General features: G+C 42.8%; 1 protein-coding gene across 25 annotated transcripts in view; it reads right to left on the reverse strand.

The window, feature by feature from the left end:
* Positions 1 to 15,352, reverse strand: part of CTBP1 (C-terminal binding protein 1) — a 257,486-nt gene that overhangs the window by 156,588 nt on the left and 85,546 nt on the right. Inside the window, exon 1 of one of the 25 annotated variants that reach the window (XM_065060312.1) lies at positions 4,358 to 4,469. The exons of 21 other annotated variants lie outside the window; for them this stretch is intronic. Coding sequence is in view for 2 of the 4 variants with exons in the window: in XM_065060322.1 (XP_064916394.1) it covers positions 4,358 to 4,364 (7 nt within the window). In the remaining 2 variants the exon portion in view is untranslated. Of the gene's footprint in view, positions 1 to 4,357; positions 4,470 to 15,352 lie in introns of those variants that run through there. 3 more of the 25 variants (XM_065060322.1, XM_065060315.1, XM_065060320.1) reach the window with 3 other exon arrangements.

Raw genomic sequence — 15,352 nt, forward strand, 5'->3', positions numbered from 1 at the left:
ACGTATGGAATATTGCAAATATTGCATATCCTGACACACCAGCTACATTGAGATCTTATATATTACACAGTTTCTGCCCCGAGGGGCAGTGCCAGACCTGAAATGTTAACTAGTTAAGATAGGTGATGTGTGAAAAGTGGCAGGTGAGGTACAGAATTATTGTTAAAGTTTTTCACAGTCTCTCCCCATCGTGCCCATTTTTCACTGGTACTCAACGCTACTCGTGCCCCATGTCGGCCCATGAGGGAAAACTGCATCTTTTATAAAGCACGTCCTGATCCCTCCCCTCACTAACCGAGAAGGAACTAGACCATCAATATCTCCCCAGCTACTTTATGATTGAATCATTTTGGTTGGAAGAGACCCTCAGGATCATCAAGTCCAACCATCACCTAACTCTAGCACTAAACCATGTTCCTACAAACCTTGTCTAAATGGCTTTTGAAGCCCTCCAGGGATGGTGACTCCACCACTGCCCTGGGCAGCCTGTTCCAACGCCTGACAACCCTTTTGGTGAAAATTTTTTCCTAATATCCAATCTGAACCTCCCTGGCACAACTTGAGGCCATTTCCTCTTGTCCTATCACTTGTTACTTGGGAGAACAGACCAACACCCTCCATGCTCCAACCTCCTTTCAGGCAGTTGTAGACAGCGATAAGGTCTCCCCTCAGCCTCCTGTTCTGAGGCTGAACAGCCCCAGTTCCCTCAGCTGCTCCCCATCACACCTGTGCTCCAGACCCCTCACCAGCTTATCCTTCAGTAAACTTGCCTTTGCTGTGATGCTCACAGTTTTACCGGTTAGACATTAACAACCTTCTCTGAGCTTTGCCAGGAGGGTTGAGGCAGAAAACCAAGTGCTGAAGGAAAATAAAACAATAAAAGATACAGCAGCCCATGATGAGACAAATGTGGCATGTGTAACCATATAAAATGCCAGCTCTTCCCAGAAGACGTATCCATTGTTAAGGGGTGACCGCTAAGAAGCTGGACTCTATGATCTTAGAGGCCTTTTCCAGCCAAAATGTAGAGAAGGGTCTTGAGGATACAGCCCACGGCTTTGACCATGAACCCCACAACTTGCAAGGATTCACCCACCTCACTGCAACTCCTCAACCGCAGCTTTGGGAAATAAAAGTCCCACTCTCTCCCAAATAAGTTACCATTGTGTGTGCCAGAGCCCAAATCCCACCCCAACGCTGAGCCACATGTGGGGGACGAGGAGCCCACAGGGACTGAGAAGGGGATGAGCTCAGGGACCTCGCCGGGCCTAAGCGAGGGCTAAAATGAAACCGAAAGAAGGTTTTATACTTAAAAACATCTGCATTTCCTGCGCAAGTTTCCCAACAATCTCTGTCAGGGGAACAATTTCACTGCCCTGGTGTCCAGTCCCTTCTGTGACGGTTCAGACACGATGTGGGTTTGGGAAACGCTGGCCCCGGGAGGCAGATGTTGCGTAAATGCATATTTCATAAAAACAGTTAATTGTGACAAGGGGGCTATAAAAATACTCATACTGCTTATATTTATCTGCTTAGAGCAACTCTACCGCCAGAAAATGTTACATATTGAACTGGCAACGGTGGGCAATAACATCCCAGCTCTGTGAAACAACAGACACAAAATTCACAGATCTCTAAACACTATAAATTAATTTTTCTGCTGTCATTCAACACAACTGCTTAAAAAACATGCCCTTCAATTGTCATTAAGAGTTTTCCAATCTAACGCTGTGTGTGTTTAAATACGAAAATGATGCTTTTGAAATAAACGTTGCTGCTACCAGGGAAAAAGTGCTGTTGGAAGTCACATCGCTATTAGAGAGAATCTAGTGCCTTAAAGAGTCAATAATCCCTCACACTTTTGGATGGAGAGAGACTCTCTCCATCCAACAAGGTCATGATAAAAAAATAAAATAAAATAAAAATAATAAAAAAGAAGAAAACAAAACCAAACACACAACCACCGGCAATAAAACAATTAAATGATACCTGCTAGAACTTCGCTCCTTTGATTCAGACAACAGGCAGGTAAAGGATGGGTCATTCAGAGGCTGTTTTTCAATAAATTTATGACTTACTGATGCTCATCCTTCAGTAATCTATGTTAATCAGATTCACTGTATCCATATGAATCTTCTCGTGTATACCGGGGTCTAAATTGTTATTTAACTCATATAATTAAAGAAAAAAACCCCTGAGTTTTACTTTTTCTAGAATGACTTTTTTAGGTTTGCTTATTTAGAAAAATATTTAGTAAGAGTTTATTATCTATATTTTGAAAAGGTATTTTTTAATAACACGCATGTCTTTTAGGTAACACTCTACACTTAACATTTACTCAAGTGCAAAAGTAAGAAACAACAAGGTTTTCGTCAGCTCTGTGGGGCCGCTGGATCCGTATACGGTACCAGATATACATGCATAGGTATTTCTACTTTTAAACAATTGTTACGGAGCTAAAGCTGTAGCTAGCTTTATTTTAAAAGTACACATTACTTGCATAAACAGTATTTATTTCCTAATCAAAAAATATACATAGCTATCTACATTTCTTGTACTGAAGTATTCACAATCATTTGAATACAGCACACTGTTAAATTAAAGTCCCTATACATCTATCATTTTAAACGATCTAAGTGATTTGGGTAGATAATCATAAATCTGCAGGTATACCCCATTTTTTCTCGGAGCTGACAAATCCCTGGTGATGCAACAGGTGCCATTTCCATCCATCATTATTTTGTACAAACAGGATGACTGAAGCTGATGTGAAATTGCAGCCGCGCGGCTGCTCCTGCTCGATACGGACAGACTGAAATTCATCCTTCTCCCCCCAGAAAAACATTTACTGCTTCCTACGGCTCCAGGCTAGCAACACAACATGAGATTTTTAGGCCTAGCAAAAGGTCTGGACCCAAAAGCATCTTTCTGCCTCAACAACACACAACAAGGGGTTAACAGCACCAGGAGCGAGCTCAGGTGTAGATCACACCGAGATCACTGACAGCACCACCGATTTTAACCCAAATTTCTATATAGGGCACCTTAAAGCTTCAGCAGCTACTTCATTTAAAAGAAACACGCAGGCACTGATTTTTACCCTGATCAAATCAGGTGTTTGTATCCGCAATTCCCACTGCTCACTTATATCACAGAAACGATCATGCAAATATACTACAGTTTCCAGTACTGCCTCCAGCTGGGGATGCTCCAGTATATTAACATTTCTAGCTAACTAGAAGATGGCACGAAAAGCACACAACCCAACCGCTGCTCAGAAAAGAAGTTGCAAAATCTGACAAAAGATTTTTCGGTCTTCAAAGATATCTCAATAACTTTTGCCATGAAAACCATTAGAAAATCCAGAACTTAAAAAGGTGGATGCAGTTTTAGTAATAGAAGAAACATATAGAATACAATAAATACAGTCAACTGTAAAGTACCTCATTAAAAAGATATAAGATTAGATACATTACAATATAATATAGACCCAAATTTGTCCCTGAACCACGTAACAGATTTGCAAGACAAGGTAAAAATGCAGGGTATTTCACTCTGTATTTGTTATTTTAAACTTAAACCAAACAAAAACATTCAGATAACAACACATAAACACGTCGTTCCCAATTAGCTGTCATCTCAGACTGAAGGGGAAACGGTATTTTAATATTTAGCAAATTCACAGAAAGTACTTAGGGGAAGGATCCCGGATTTTCAGCAGCCCGGGCCGATTCTGATTTACTTTCCGCAACTCAACAAGCGCAAACCTCAATTATAAAACCAGAGAAACTCGCAGCGCAAAACTCCCCGGTGCTGAAAGTTGATTTGACATTTTCTCCCCATCGCCGCCCAAACCCGCGCAGCATCCGCAGCACACGCAGCACCTGGAAACCCTCCTCCGGATGCCACCCAAGGCAGGGTTCTATTCTAGCAGGCAGACGTGACAGCAACAGCGATTTTCAATAAAAATTGATTAATTATCGTGCTGGGGGCATCTCGTCTTGTAAGCGCCGGCCGGGAAAACTTCTGTTTCACGACCGCAGGGACACGCACTACGTACAAAGAAGCCTCTTCCCCCCACAGACCCCCCGCCAAGGGCTGGAGCCGAAGGGTGCGGGGCCGGCGGACCCTGAGCGCTCCGGCCGGATCCAGCGGCGCAGGACCCGCCGCTCCCCGGGGCTGCGGCTGCCCCGGCCCCCCCGCGCCGCTGCGCGCTGGCGCAGCCCGGGAGCGCAGCACCCGCCCAACGCGCCGCCGGGGGCGGACGGGCAGTAATTATTAAATACCGGACAAATCAAAGGGTTCGGCCCCAGAGCGGGGGGCACCGCCCGCCCCCGGGCAGGGCCCCCGCACCCACCTTGCATCCCGCCGCGGCTCCCACCGGGATCTGCCGCCGCCGCCGCCGCCGCTGCTGAAAATACGGGGCAGGCGGGCGCGACCAATGGGGGCGGAGAAGCTCCCGCCCGCAGCCAATGGTGGCCGCCCGCTGCCGGCTCTCAGCCAACCGCAGCGCAGCTCATTACCCGGCCGGCGCGGTGGGGGGAGGGAAGGGAAGCGCAGCGCCGGCGCGGGGATGGCGAACGGCCTGCGGGACCGGGTCAGGGGTTCGGGACCCGGCCGCGGCTCTGCTCGCTTCTCCCCACACCACGCTCCCTTCTTTTTCTTTCCCGTTTTTCCCTCATTTTTATACCCTTTTTTCCTCTCTCCCTCCCCCGCCTTTTTATTTCTGTTTTTTCTTTTTTTCTCTCCTTTCCCTCCCCCCCTTTTTTTTCTTCCCCCTTTTCCTTCTTTCTTTGAGTAGCTCCTTTTCCCGGAGTTTTATACGTAGCCCCCCCAATACGTATCATACAGACCAACAACTTTGGGAGCCCCACCCCCATGGAATTTGTACTGCCAAGTGTGAAAGGATCCTAGAATCGAATAATGGAATCCATTTGTTTGGAAAAGACCTTTAATATCGTCAAGTCCAACCCTTAACAAGTCCACAAGGATGTCCCTGCGTAAATTAACACCAATTGCAACTGGCATCAAAACCTACTATTGTAGGGAATCCAGGAAGATGAGGGGATGACAAACACCACAACACAACCTAAAATCAGAGGCTCAGAAGTGACTGTTCAGTCGCTATTTTGTAATAAAGCGATACGCAAACACACAGCGTTATTGGAACAGACTCCAAACACAGCCTTCGAAAACACCAAAACGAAACCAGCAGATGTTTGAACTGCACAACTTCACTTCAGCATGGAAAGCTCTGCACTGCACCACCAACTGGGACATTATTAGCAAAGTACATTTTCTTATTAAGGCCAACAATTTTGGAAATAAATATCTGCTTTACTACAACAAACAATAACATATTGAATGCGTAGTCTTTTTAATGGAAATTCATTAGTATTTGTTCATAAAAAGGAACCTTTCAATCAACAAAACCCACGACTGCTGTAAATTACAGCAGAAAACTGTCAACTGTAGAAGAGGGGATAAAAAAAGCTCAGAATTTTCTTTGTTTTTCCAGTCTGGTGACCCTAATAATTCTTAAGTTGACAGTGAACTAAACCAGTGAGAAAGTCCACGCCTCCCATTTCTAATGTTGTGCTCCTTCTGACCTCACCCTCAGCATTTAAAATCACTGAATCATATTTGCTGAAAACTCCTGCCTGAACAGGCCATGTCATTCATTTGTTCGCAGCATTTTGCTAATACGGGATAATACACTCCGTGAAGTGATAAACCCGATACAAGCCCAAGTCTTGATGATAATTTACAGGAGAAAGCTTTTCTTTTGCAGATCAAGAAAGACTTATTTCTAAGGTCCCCCAAGAGCTCCGCGGTGCTGCGAACTGCTGACAGGCAACCAATAACTGTGACAAATTATACATTCATGGCATCTGCAACGATCGATAAACTGACTCACCAAATTAATAAAATATAGATCACAAAGCATACCTTTTTATTAAAGAATAATTTCATGATAACCAAGTAATGTGGATGCTTCCAAGCATAAGATTAAATTACATGCTGAGCAAATCTGGCATTTCGTGATAAACTGCAAAAATAGTCTTTGCAACAGCAACTGAGGAAGAACATTGCTGACAGAGTCTATAAACATGTTTCATAAAGCATAACCGAAAGTAACAACAAAAAAAATCAGTGAACTGGTGGTTAGAGAATTCCCTACCATATCCGCAGTAATTGCTTTCTGGGCTTCTCCTTGCTTTGTAATTTATTCCTTCAAATACGTTGCTGATTTTGATGTTAAAAGTAATAAAAACAGATTACCTACATAGGGGAATATTTACACCAAATTAATTCCTTAACTAGTCAGACTTCAACGGTCGTCATTATTGGAGTACACAAAGATTTCTAGTAGTTTTAATATGATTAAAATTTTACTTAAATACATGAAGGCAAGTGTCTTACCAGATAGATGAAAGTTGCTTATCAAAACTTTGTACCTGCTAAGTGAGAAGTATTTGCTCGAATTTAGGAATACAACAAAGCCCGCTGGCCTTGGAAGGTCTGAAGCTGTACATGTAGTTCAGTATTTTCCCGTGCTCAGAAACACACCAAGAAGAACTTTTCCAGCCCTACATGAGGGTGTCAGAGGAGCAATTCCCTCCCCAGGAGGATAACAGAGCATCTCTCAGGCCAAGACTCTACTCCTGGGAAGAACACGCTTGGGCACATCCTCAGGATCCATTTTCCTGGTCAGGTTATTGCAATACAGCTTCAAAACATGTCCTAAATGCAGCATTTATAACACTGAAATCCCGTTTATTAAAGTTTACAATTACTAGTTCCTGAAGCTCCTCAAGCTCTCACTCTCTGCAGGTTAAATATGCCGCCTCAACAGCATTAGGAGGCTGTCCTAAAATTTGTTTTAATCCTCTCTAATGCCAGATACGTGGTACTCTCACACAGTTTTCACGTGACTGAAGCCTTGTCAAGTCTTCCAAATATTTCTTTTATAGCAAATTATCCAGTGCACCTTCATACTTGGAAGTGTCCTTTCATACCTGCAATGCTTCAAGGAGCCAGAGAGTATTTATATCCATAAAGTTTAGCCCCTTTCTGGACTTCCACAGATTTCCTCCCTAAACACATGATACCAGCTCTTTCCCGCTTGTCTTTCTAGATAGTAAATAATGGAAGCTTAATTCTGACATGCTGTCATGAAACAAAAATCAAACAGAGCCTAAGTAATATAAAAACAATATTTGTTCAGACTACATCCATTATGAATTGAATTCCTTCTTTAAACAAATGACATTTAATAATGCAATAAACACATAAACAGGAACATATTTGAAGTTATAACTCCATCAGCTCTTTCTCATGACATTCATCTTCTCAAAGGCCATATCCACATTTCAGTCTAATCATTTATGAATAGTGTTGAGCTAATAAACAGACATGGTACCTTAAAAATGGCTTACTACTTATATAAGCTGCTGTCTTCCCTAACTATGGCAACCTGGATCAGTTAAATATATATATATATATATATAAACATTTTTTTTTTCCCTCTGGCTTCTTATAGCAAGTGGAAATTTATTACAAAATGTTATTTTCTTTCAGAATGAAATATCTTTATTTGGAAAATATACCCAAATATTCCCACTTACAAACCTCCATTTATTTCAATATTTTCTGCACGGTGATAATTTCATTTACTGAAAAAATACCCACATTGCTATGAATTTTTTAAGTCACCAAAACGTGACTAGAGGCGGCAGCAATGCATATTTTAGAGCAGCAGCAAACAGGACCAGCTTCAGAATTACACCCACCACCCTCAAGATAAGATGAGGCGAGAGCGTTTTCTCTTGCCATAAATTACCACTCAACTCCCATCAGCAATTATTTAACTTTCAAAAATAGCTGCAACGCAGCCGAATTATGAGCTATAATTACGCAAATTTACCCGTGATATTAAGACTGCATATATGCATATATGTATATCTACTTGGTCTATTCTAAAATGTATGTGCATGCATAATGTTGAATATTATAATCAGATATACTAGGATGTCTTTACCTTATCTCCCAGAACGACATTTCTATCCTAAATACCTGTAAGCCATTCCACTGCTCAAAAAATGCCCACTACTCCTTTTTATCTGCATGGTACCAGTCACTTGATCCCTGTCCATCTTCTTCTAATAAGCCTTCCTCCTTCCCAGACAAGAATGCAGAAAACTAAGTACACAGGAGTCAAAAGGAGCACCAGCTGGGCTCCTGGGGAAAGGGAAGAAAATTATATATATATATATCATTGACTGCAACGCAGAAGCCGCATCAGGTCCAGAAATCCATACTCTGCAAATAACTTGAAGGCTGGCAGGATTAGAAATACCGTATGCAGTTGGCCTGTTCTTGGCTGCTCTTGGACACAAGACATTGGACTGGATGGCCCAGCTAAAGAATCATTTTTTAAGTACTTCAAGAACAAGTTGCCTCATTCTTAGCTCACCAACCTTTAACTTGGTGAAGGGTTCGAAGGGGAAGCCATATGAGGAGCAGCTGAAGTAATTGGGTTTGTTCAGCCTGGAGGAGACAGAGGGGAGAGCTCATTGCAGCTACAGCTTCATCACAAGGGGAGGACATGGGGCAGATGCCAAACTCTTTAGTGGCCAATGACAGAACCCAAGGGAATGGCAGGAAGATGTGCCACAGGAGGTTCAGGTGGGACATGAGGAAATGGTTCTTCACCCAGAGGGTGCTGGACACTGAACAGGCTCCCCAGGGAGGTGTCACAGCCCCAAACCTGACAGTGTTCAAAAAGAGACTGGACAACGTCCTCAGACACATGGTGTGAACTGTGGGGTTGTCACATGCAGGGACAGGAGTTGGACTCGATGATCCTTGTGGGTCCCTTCCAACTCAGGACATTCTGTGATTCTTTTCTTGGAAAATGGAATTACTGAATATCTTAAGTCACTCAATGAAAAGTGATTTAAAATTCGACTATTCCTGTTCTACTATTCTGACTCAACTCAAAGACCTTCTGCTTCGCCCAAGGTTTCGGTAGACCACTGTTCCTCCAAAGAACCAACGCTTCTGCTAAACCTCTACAATTTTGCGGAATGCTGTCCCTCCAACAGAAAGAGTCATGCATCCATTCTCTTGGTCATACATCCAATTATCCTGATATTCATCTTAGACATGGCATGGCACTGCAGATCTTCAACACAACCACTGCTTTAGGGGCATCATGTTAACTCCCATGGCTCTTCAGAGCCTCTGGTCCTACCGGCACAGCTTTACATTCGGACACCTACACGCCAGAGCCCGCGGGGTGAGGGAAGGGGGGTTATAGGGGAGGCAGCACCATGGGCAGGTTTGGGGTGAGGACTAAGCAGTCTCTATATGCTCAGTGACCTGAGCATTTCTGTTAGACACTTATTAAAACGTAAAATTGACAGCATTCGTTATGCAAGGAAAATTATACAACAACGAACTAAGATTTATTTTTATTTATGCATTTCTTACTATTCTTTGTACTCTTATAGTGCTTTAAAAGCCCAGATTCCCAGGTTCTGCACAGATACTTAACAAAAAGATATCAACCCAATACAGTTGCCTTTTTTTCCTTTTTTACTGCTACAATGAAAAGTGAATATACTTTCTGATTTAAAGCACAAAAACAAATGCTATTTTTAAAGTTAGTCTGTTATAATGATAGAGTTGGGGTGGGTTTGTTGGTTTGTTTGGTTGTTTTTTTTTTTTTTTGGAGTAGTAAAGATCTTTTATTTTTACTTACAGTGAAAATTCTGAATATCTAATATGCACATTCACATCATTGTGCGAAACTGTCAACACCAGATATACGCTTCCTTCTTTGAACTATGTTGCAACCCTCATCTAAATTTGAAAATATTTTGATAAACATAGCTCATGTTTCATGGGTGTAATTTTGAGACCATAAGGAATTTAAGCAAACAGTTGATACTGCACTAAAATCTAAAAGAGGCTTTTAAGAATTTATTAGCTTTCTCAGATCAGCAACTAATCCAACAAACATCTAGAAATGAGGATCTGTAGCCCACCTGCTTCCTCCTAGATTTTCCTTCCTCGAGTTTTGTTTTGGAGCTTTTGAGCTCCTTTTGAAGGATATTTGTACATTCTACTATGGTGACATATTTAATAGAATAAATACATTCTTCTCTTAGCATTATGCATTTAACCTATATATCAACATACTTGCATCACAACATTTATCACAATGGGCTTTGCTCCAAGTGCAGATTGTCTCAGACACATAATAGTTGTGAACATCCACACTTTTCCCAGATAAAGAAAATAGTTTGAATAAAGCTACCAGCATAACACATTTCTTAGAAGCCCCGGTCTGAGAAAGATTTCCCTTGGGATGCTATAGGAGCTATGCAAAACAATTCCTTTCATGAATTTGAACTTCCCTATGAATGAAATCCCTGCATTTTTTTCATAGAATCATAAATCTTTCTTTTTTTGGCCATCTCCTTCCATGGAAAGCTGTGATGGACTGTCCTGGTTTTGGCTGGGATGGAGTTAATGTTATTCATAGCAGCTGGTAGGGGCTGTGTTCTGGATTTGTGCTGCAAACAGCGTTGATACCACAGGGGTGTTTTAGTTATCACTGAGCAGCACTTACACAGAGCCAAGGCCTTTCCTGCTCCTCACACACCCCACCAGCGAGTGGGCTGGGGGGGCACGAGACACTGGGAGGGGACACAGTGGGGACAGCTGACCCCACGGATATCCCACACCATAAGACGTTATGCACAGTATATAAAGCTGGCAGAAGAAGAAAGAAGGGGGGACATCCAGAGTGACCCAAGTAACCCTTAGTGTGATGGAGCCCGGCTTTCCTGGAGCAGGCTGAACACCCACCTGCCCATGGGAAGCGGTGAACTAATTCCTTGTTTTGCTTTCCTCGCACACACGGCTTTTGCTTTACGTATTAAACAGTCTTTATCTCAACCAATGAGTTTTTGCACTTTTACTGTTTCTATTCTCTCTCCCCTCCCAAAGGGTTGAGCGAGTGGCTGCGTGGGGCTTCGTTGCCGGCCAGGATTAAATCACAACGTGGACTTTGGGTGCTCTGCCCATCAGCAACCCTCTTCCAGCATTCAGCCTCAATTCTTCCAGCATTTGTTGGTACCATTTTTTCTTCTGCAGCCATTGGTTTTCAGTTCTTTTAATTTTGCTCCATACTGTATCTCTCTAAGGATGAGTACTCTATACTCCTCACATACCCCTCTGACATGATGCTCTCTTCACCTCACTCGTTAAACTGTTCAGAAGTGATGAACTCACATTGATACAGCAGAAAATTCTCTTCACTTGTTTTTATGCATATCACAGGGACTGCCAAAGCACATCGCATGATCATCCAAGCACTATTAAGATATATAGAATGAAATGGTGCCCATGGTTGCTTACACAAGGACCACATCTGGTCTCCACAACACCATTATTCTGCAGACGGTCACAAGTAACATGTTCTGGCTCAAGGTCTAACAGAACTGGGTGCGCACTGAGGAATCGGCCCCTGTGGTTGGAGTCACAAACACACTCACACTTTGTGGGTGCTTGACTCCAACACCGAAGTCTCACTGACCGTCAAGAGAAAAGCAAAAACCAAACCTTAGCTTGTTTCTTTACTTCTGGTAGCTCACAAGATAAAAGCCTATAATTCTTGGTAGCAGCAAATACTAATTTTTATGAGTCTTGAATTAATTCACGATAAGCTCTTTAGTATTCTATAAAATACACAACACTTGTAAGTGCTGAGGGCTAAGCTGAGGTTTTTGGGGTTTTTTTCGGAAAAAGATAATGTCTGGATATTGAAACAACATGATGGTCTAGAGATGAGGAGTGAAGGCTCCTCCGGTGAGGAGTTCTGCCAAAAAAAAGATAAATTAAGCAGACTTAACCATTTTCAGAAGAGCTGCCAATACCAAGGCATCAAACCAAGGTCTTTGCCTGTGCCTGTCTCGCTATCCCTACAACGATCAAGCGGTATCGTTAAATCACACAGGATCATTAAAATCACACAGGATCGTTACGGCAGCTCGAGGCCACCCCGGAGGTGCTGGATCCAGAGCAGCAGATCTGAGCAGTCACAGGGATGGACCCACCAGATGAACCCACCATCGCCACCTCTCCCAGGGGGAAGATCCTCGGCTGGAGCAGCCAGAACAACCTTATCACCAAAAGGGTGGGATTTCTGCAGAGATGTCATGCAGAGATGTAGGACCTCCGCTGAGGCGCGTTCCACAAAATGTTGTATTTTAATTACACTATTACATAGAACCCAAAGACTCTGAAGTTTTGCAGCCACAACCCTCTTTCCTGGCACAATCTACTTCAGCGGTTAAATTCTGAAGTCACGTGCAGGGCAAGGAGATTTTTCTTGAACCCTTCCAACAAACAACATCAATCACAGTCCTGGTTATGAACTGCAGTTGGCTTTGTGCTCATTAAATCACAGCTGTTTCCCCTGGATGTAGCGTTAGATCAGACATCACTAAACCTGCCTCTGTGTCTATGTACACAAACACGCTTTTCCTTTTGTTCTGCAAAACAAACTCTCAACAGCAAAGTGTTTATATTAAAACTAAGTAGAACTAAATGTCGATTAACATTTAATAATAGTCTTGAGGTAACATTTCAGATCTGTCATAATCTCATAACAAACTGACTGCAGAGCTGACGTTGTTTTGGTTTCAGCCGTTGTTTTGACTCTGAAAGAAACTACCAGTTGATTGAGAAACCGGAATGATCTTAAGCATTAACATCCCAATTGAAAATGCTCCTGAGCTTCAACTATTTGCTCACCAGGAGGTCAACCCACCTCATTTCACTTGCTCACCTGCTAATCACAGCTCTGCATACATTTGGAAAGGTTTGGATTGTACGTAAATTTATTAATTATTGCTTCTTTAATGGAAGCAGATGGACTTTTTTTCCTACTTCTCCAGCCCTTCATAAGCTCTTTGTGACACAGGTAACGCAGAATCCTGCACACTGCAGACAACAAAACCCATAGGAAATTCCAGTATAAGTTGGGGAATGACCTATTAGAGAGCAGCATAGGGGAAAGGGACCTGGTGGTCCTGGTGGACAGCAGGATGACCATGAGCCAGCACTGGGCCCTTGTGGCCAGGAAGGCCAATGGTACCTGGGGTGGGTTAGAAGGGGGTGGTCAGTAGGTCAGAGAGGTTCTCCTGCCCCTCTGCTCTGCCCTGGGGAGACCACACCTGGAATATTGTGTCCAGTTGTGGCCCCTCAGTTCCAGAAGGACAGGGAACTGCTGGAGAGAGTCCAGCGCAGGGCAACAAAGATGCTGAAGGGAGTGGAGCATCTCACGTGTGAGGAAAGGCTGAGGGAGCTGGGGCTCTGGAGCTTGGAGAAGAGGAGACTGAGGGGTGACCTCATTAATGTTTACAGATATATAAAGGGTGAGTGTCAGGAGGATGGAGCCAGGCTCTTCTCAGTGACAACCAATGACAGGACAAGGGGTAATGGGTTCAAACTGGAACACAGGAGGTTCCACTTAAATTTGAGAAGAAACTTCTTCTCAGTGAGGGTGCCAGAGCCTGGCCCAGGCTGCCCAGGGGTGTTGTGGAGTCTCCTTCTCTGCAGACATTCAAACCCACCTGGACACCTTCCTGTGTAACCTCATCTGGGTGTTCCTGCTCCATGGGGGGATTGCACTGGATGAGCTTTTGAGGTCTCTTCCAACCCCTGACATTCTGTGATTCTGTGTGATTCTGTGAAGTATTTTATATGGCAGAACTTGCTATTTAGCCTATCTGGAATGACAATACTGTTCAATTTAGGCAATAGAAACCTATTTTTCAGTGACAGAGATATGTTTGTTTTCAAAAAGCCTAAAGGGCGATGAATCATTGAAACTTTCCCCTGTGTGTCTCCAACGTGATGGGACAAACAGCAGAGATACTAATGTACCCAGGACTCGTATCCCTTATAGACAACCAAAGACAACCTGTATCTCCTCCACTTCAGCTGGAAGCATTTTACAGATTCATCAACTTTTATCACCTCAAATGCCTTGCCAAAGGATTTATCATCTGAAGCTCATGTTACAGCTTTTCCTGAATACATTGAATATCTACAGGCCTACATGATTTACATGTATTGGCAAATAGCAGATTATTTAAAATGTTAATGGGTAATTTGTGAAAATAGGTTTTGTTGAGAACAATAAAAACATAGATGTGCGATTTTGTCTGACATTGCTTCCTTTAGTCTGTTCTATGTCACATATTTGTTATATTGCTCACACAACAGCAGATTTGCTGTTTCTGGAAAAACACATAACTACATCTTTTATTTCATGACAGTACATTGAGATACACTGTCTCACATGTCTACATACAAGGAAAGAGACACTTCACTATCAGTTTTTAATGTAAAGGTTAAGATGTATTTGCTCTCAAGCTCATTCTATTAAACTTCTTTTTTTCCCTGATTAATGGTTAACTCCACTTTTTTAGTGGTATTTATTGCACATTACAAGCATCGTGCTGAGACGCACATATGTAATAAGGTTTATTTCTATTTTCGTGCTGCTCCTTGCCAAAACAGCCCGGTGAAACCCATCTGCTGTATTTCCTGCCTGAGGTTACACAAGGAAAGGAGACTCCACACAGCACTCTGCCCCTGCAAACAGTATTGATTAAAGCAGAGTTTGGAGATGGGATCCAAAGTGCTTAATCAGAGCTCGCATTCTGCCTCATCGATACACCCAGGTGGAAAAGATATATAAAATATAACACACACAGAAGAAATACTGACCAAGAGACATGCAGCTCTGCAATCTGGTCAGGCAGGTCCTGGAGATAAGGACCTAAGCACAGGCTGAAACTGAAGAGAATTGTTCCTGTGCATTTGTCCATGTGTAGAATCAGAGTCATTTTGGTTGGAACAGACCCTCAGGATCATCAAGTCCAACCATAACCTGACTCTGGCACTAAACCATGTCCCTAAGAACCTCATCTAAACGCCTTTTAAACCCCTCCAGGGATGGTGACTCCACCACTTCCCTACCTACAAATATGCAATTTTTTTATGCCAACATTTTTTATTTTGTGCAAGTTTTATAAGCGAAGTATCTACCTGAAAAACTGAAATATATTTGGGGTGCCTTTTTTTGTACCATGTACAAGTGATGCAAGTGCTCTGACGGGGTATGCAGGATGCATTTTACTTTTGACTTCCTCAAGGAAAATCCTGTCCTCTTTCTTTGCAGATGGCATGTCTTCACAACGTTTTAACTGCACGAACCTCCTCATTCAATACATCAGAAATGTTCTTCCTTTTATCTGTCAAGCAAACT

The sequence above is a fragment of the Columba livia genome, chromosome 4 (assembly GCF_036013475.1).
Source record: "Columba livia isolate bColLiv1 breed racing homer chromosome 4, bColLiv1.pat.W.v2, whole genome shotgun sequence".
NCBI classification, from domain to species: domain Eukaryota; kingdom Metazoa; phylum Chordata; class Aves; order Columbiformes; family Columbidae; genus Columba; species Columba livia.